Source organism: Glycine soja, chromosome 20 (genome assembly GCF_004193775.1).
Source record: "Glycine soja cultivar W05 chromosome 20, ASM419377v2, whole genome shotgun sequence".
Taxonomy (NCBI): Eukaryota; Viridiplantae; Streptophyta; class Magnoliopsida; order Fabales; family Fabaceae; genus Glycine; species Glycine soja.
Genome location: NC_041021.1, coordinates 48730872 through 48736320, shown reverse-complemented (window position 1 = coordinate 48736320; position 5449 = coordinate 48730872). Strand labels below are relative to the sequence as shown.

General features: G+C 36.9%; 1 protein-coding gene across 1 annotated transcript; it reads right to left on the bottom strand.

The window, feature by feature from the left end:
* Nucleotides 1–5041, bottom strand: LOC114403428 (protein EIN4-like). Its single transcript, XM_028366395.1, has 2 exons — nt 2842–5041; nt 1–810 (listed from the first exon to the last, which is right to left on the bottom strand). Exons 1-2 carry the CDS (start codon nt 4612–4614, stop codon nt 283–285), a joined length of 2301 nt encoding a protein of 766 aa, XP_028222196.1. The 5' UTR covers nt 4615–5041; the 3' UTR covers nt 1–282.
* Between the last annotated feature and the right edge of the window lie 408 nt (nt 5042–5449).

The following is a 5449-nucleotide window of genomic DNA, read 5'->3' as shown; positions in this document are numbered from 1 at the left end:
TAACAAAAATAAACCGGCTATTTTTATTATTTGATATTGTTAGAAAAAGTTCACAATGCTTTTTTGAGCAACTTTAGAAAATTGAGTCACCCTTTCATTAGTAATTATAAAAGACACATTACTTTATTTTGTTTCTTATTTTCAAGAACTTGTTCACAAAATAATTAAAGCATAGCCCACAATGCTTGAAAATAGGAAGCAAAACAAGCAGTAACATGACCTTTTTGTAATTATTAATGAAATCATATTTTCTTCAACCGAAGCATGCTTTTAAAACTGTTCTCACAGTTTTTCACCTGCTCTTTGTAGGACTGTTCTAAGTTCATTTGCTATCTGATGAAGTACGATAGGTTTTTGGATCAATCCATTCATTCCAGCAAGTAGGCATTTCTCCCTCACATGTTCTTCCGCACTTGCTATAAGAGCTATAATCAAGGGCCAACTACGGCTGTGGAACTTCCGGATTCTCTTTGCCACTTCAAAGCCATCCATTTCGGGCATGTGAAGATCCAACAGGATAATTCTGGATGAGTTACCAGCACCACTTATAGCACTCAGGCACTCAAACCCCGATGAAACAGCAATTACTTGACAACCAAGCTTCTCAAGTAGCTTCTTGGTCACGGTCCTGTTTACACCATCGTCCTCGGCTAACAAAACCTTAAGGCCTCTGAACTGTGAGCTTGAATAATCTTTAGGTGCAAATATGGATTTTCCAAGTGATGGTCCTATCTGAAACTTGAGAAGAAGTGTCATGCCTTGCACCAAACCAAGGGAGTTCGGTGATATCCATATATTACCTTGCATCATCTGCATATTATTCCACATTGTAAAGTCAGAGTTACAAAAACGATCATACAATGATGAATTAAAACATATTAGACAAGGTTCATTTGCTGAACAAATTAGCAGATAGGCAAGTTCAGAGCAAGATATTTGGGTTTGGGGCAAAACACAGAAATTATGGTGCCTTAGTATAAGAATTGTATACTTAAATGGGTACTATACTACTATAGTATATCTTGTATGTGTAAAAAACGGGATCCTACTTTACCAGATTCCCAAAGGTACACAAGATAACACTTCAGCATTTTGCTAGAGCTATACACCCACTTAACCCCAAAATGCATGAACCATCTTATTGGTTGCCTAATCCAACTGATGAAAGGAAAGAATAATTTTTTCTAGTCTAGTTTATGATAGGAAAATTCTATAACTAATTGGATGATCTTACAAATAAAAAAATGGTAATCATAGCAATTTCTTTCTGCTAACATAATCTACATGTTTCCTGTGATGCCTATGTAGTCAGCCTGCTGGAATCCATATTTTCAGTTATCTAGGATAAGCTCCCAAAAAAGGATAAATGATGTTACATATATACGAGGTAAACACAAAAGGATCTTTTCAATAGAGGGGAAAATAGCTTCTCTGCAACAATGTTAAGCCAAGGACATCATGACTTGAGCTAGATTATGACAGAAACAGCATGTCAGCTCTTAGCTGAAACCCGTAAGGAGAGAAATCTATGCAAAATTGTGTGTCAAATATAAATAATCAGCTTTGCATTAACAGATTGCCCATAATTACACTTTCCATATGAATTGTTAGAAGAAACAAAATTAACAAATAATTTCACTAAAATTGAAGTTATTATATTAACTCATAAAATTTTAATGAAAGAAATGGCTGCAAAAGTCACAGATCAGTGCATGGTCAATTTAGGGCACAAGATCCCCTTTGAGCATCCTAGGGTGCCACTGTTACTCAGCAACATATGAGCCAAATTAAGCTTAATGCAAACATGAAAAGCAAGGAACAATGATTCCACTACTGAGCACCATGCTCTACATATAACTTGCAAATGCTAAGGTGATTACCAAAAATTTTAAGGCATGTAGAAGGTGAAAAGGTTGTGCTATTTTATTTCTTCTGGGTTCAAATGTTTGATGCATCAAATCTCAAATTCATCTCTAGGAAAAAAAGGTTGTATGGGCACCAAAAATCATTGTAGTGAAACAGCAGATGTCAATAGCCGTTTTAGAACTGCAATTCAACTCGATATCCCCAGAATTATTTTCCCCCATTAGAGCTAAAAGCAGAATCTGACGAGAGGCAAGCAAACTTTCAAGGCAAAATTGTGTTTTGTAACACAAGCAACCATGATAATATGCATATAGGTTTAGAACATAACCAAGCACAAGATTTGTTGAGGGGAAAGCTTCCTAAGTATTATTAAATCTGATATGTCAGCAATATCACCCAATCTAATTTATTATGATAGTTTATCATAAACAATTCCACATTGGATAATTCTGAAAATTCAGGTCAGCAAGCCAACTTGTCAAACCAAACATCATCCTATAATCATAAAATGTGGTTAGTTAAACAAACCATTTGGTCCTTATTTATAGGTGACACTACTTAAGAATCAGTCCTTGTATGAAAAAAGCTTAAGTTTTTGTTCCTATGATAAGGCTATAAGGGCATATAGGGACTAAAACTTAAGAAACATAGTAAAAGCAGGGGCTAATGTGTACTAATAAGTAATAAGATGTATATGGACTATAACTTCAATATTTTTTTTCATACAGGAACTGATTCATAAACGAGTGTCGCCAATAAGGACCAAATTATTAGTTTAACAAATGTAATTCTAAGGTCTAAAGCTAACTGCTAACAATTTATACAGTTAATGGATGATCGCATAAATTCACTAGAGAGGAGGGGGAATGTGTCCTTTATAAGTTACTGCTAAAAAGTTAACATGGAAATTATACATCTGACTATAATCAAATAGATGATAATACACAAATTAGAGTTAGATAATGATGCATCTACCTGTACCAACTTTTTGCACATGCTGAAGCTCAGGCCCTCCTTAGGTTCATTGTTGTAGTACTGCCTCCTACTACTATAATGTATTGTTGAAATTGCTTTGTCTGACTGAGAACTCTCAGTAATCTGAAAATCAAATTTTATATGTACATACTCATTTTGACTGCTTGATCTCCATATTCCAATATTTTTATCATCCCTGTCTCCACCATCACTTTCAAGAAAAACTCGAAAATTGAGAGTCCCTTTGTCATTCATGTTCAATAAATAGCCAATCATGTGTAAAATTACTTGGAAAGTCCTTGCCTCATCACCCATAACTGTTTCAGGCAAAGACTTCTGGACATCAATTTCAAAACCAAAGCCTTCATAAACACACAAACACTTGGCAATGGAAGCAGCTTCCCTCATCATCGAATGCAGAAGGAAAGGTTTCATCTCTAACCGAAAGCCTCCCTTTTCATTTTCTGAAATCTCCATTACATCATTAATCAAACTGGAGAGCACATGGCCAACCTTCAACATTGTATCACCAATAATCTTCTGCTCAGACCTTAAATTATCCTCTTGAAACAATGAAAGCATCCCCAAAATAGAATGCATAGGCCTCCGCATTCCATGGCTCATCACCTCCTGAAATGACTTCCTTGCCTGGCTGGCCATCATTGCATTCTTTTTAGCTTGTTGCAACGCTCGGTTCCGCTCTTCCAGCTTCTGTCTCATTTGCTGAGACTCTTCAAGAACAGAGGCATGAGACAGGGCAACAGCCACCTGATCAGCAACCACTTCAACTATCTCCATCTCATGGTAGGTCCAAACCCTAGTGCTTGAACTTGGAAGAACCAAAACAAGTATAGCATAACAAGTCTCAACCAACTTGGGTGTCCCTCCTTTGAAATTTGATACATGAAGTAACGGCATGCGAATAGCTGCCACAGCACCCAACTCCGCAGAGCCACCACTACTCGCAGCTCCTATTGCAGAATCGGGCCTCAAAATCTTCACCCCCTTGGTCTTTCTTATCTCCAATACATCAGGGTCGTTCACCGGAATAGAATTCTGAAAATTCTTGGCAGAGTTGGTTTTCAACTCGTGAGTCAAGTGCATCTCTCGCCGGTCCTCATTCGGCATCCAAACTGCGCAATTATGCAAATCCAACGCCTTAGAAAGCTCAACAAGGGTAGTGTAGAGGATGTTGTGCTTATCAAGAGACTTCCTAATTTCCCTAGTGAGCATCCTAACATGCCAGCTTGCCTCCTTCTGTTTCTTCATCATCCCAACCTCTTGGCCAAGCTCCATCACATTCTGCCTCAGGAAAAGCTCCCTAACTTTGATTTTGAGGAGAAGAGGGATGAGAGGGGGAAGGGTTAAAGCGGTTGCACAGGAAACAAGAGCAGTGAGGAATTTAGCGACGGTTAGGGAGAGCAGCAATTGGAAGGAAGGAGGGCCATGATAAGAATAAGCATTGAGTAAATGGGTCATGCCACAGAGCACTATGAAGGCAATAAATTGAAGGAAGAGCAATTTGAATGGAACGTTTGAACGGCTAACAAAGTAAAGGAGTTCAATGGGTATGGAAAAATAAGCAACGGCAATGAAAAAATCGCTGACTTTTTGGCCAACGAGTATGCTATGTATGCTCCAAATCCCTTCCCCATCATCGCAGTTGCAGTTGTCAAAATCTACGTCGGTGGCAGAAGCACAGAGAACAAGATAACAAAGAAAGAACAACAACAACAGAAAAAGAAGAAGAAGAGGAGGAAGAGTGATTTCCATGGCACCAAGTCAGTGGGCTTTGAAAAGCACCCACGAAAAAATCGCTTATATTGACAAATCTCATAACATGAGGCAAAAGTGAGGGGAAAAACAGAAGAAAGGTTAACGGACCATACCAGACTTGAGCTAATATGCAGAAATCAACGCGTTGAAGAAAAGAGAAGGATGCAGATCGAGGAGAAATCCCTTTGAGATCTTCCCTTTTCTTTCTTTCTGTCTTGTGTTCGAAAAGGGAAGAAAACAAAGAGAAGAAAAGAAAAGGAAAGAGCATGTAGTGTTTAGAGAATGGGGCCCAAGAATAGAGATTTATAAAGTTGAGTTCGTGAACCCAAATCCAAGTACCTTGGCTCTTAGCATATCAGTTCCTCGTACAGTTGCTCTGTGGCTGTGCTGTGCATCAAACATCCTCTGCACCCTATGTCTGTTTTAAAAGTCGGTGTCCGGGGAGGATTTTTTTTTACTATTCAAGTCAGATAACTTCCATTTATATGATTACACTATCATCAGAAATATCTTTATCACGGACTATAAATATTTAAAATTATATTCCTTCCCTCCCATAAAATCATCGCCAAGTGAAAAAAATTATCTTAATATAATTATTTTAGTTTTTTTAAATGTAATATTAATTATTTTTTACTTAAATCCCTTGTAATATTCATTTTATAGGCCAAAAAGTAAAAGTAAGTTCATAATAAATATTAATTTTGTAAAAAAATTTATTCTTTTTTGTCTATTTTATTGATTTTTTTATTTGTGTCAAATAATTTAGGATAATAATTATAATGAAATGAAAGGAGTATATAATATTGAAATGTAGAAAAAAAATACAAAA

Excerpts from the sequence above, each read along its gene's own strand:
- LOC114403428 (XM_028366395.1), bottom strand. The coding sequence starts at position 4,614 with ATGGAAATCACTCTTCCTCCTCTTCTTCTTCTTTTTCTGTTGTTGTTG. Across the intron at positions 811-2,841 it reads TGTGCAAAAAGTTGGTACAG|ATGATGCAAGGTAATATATG; the intron begins GTAGATGCATCA and ends AATAATATGCAG.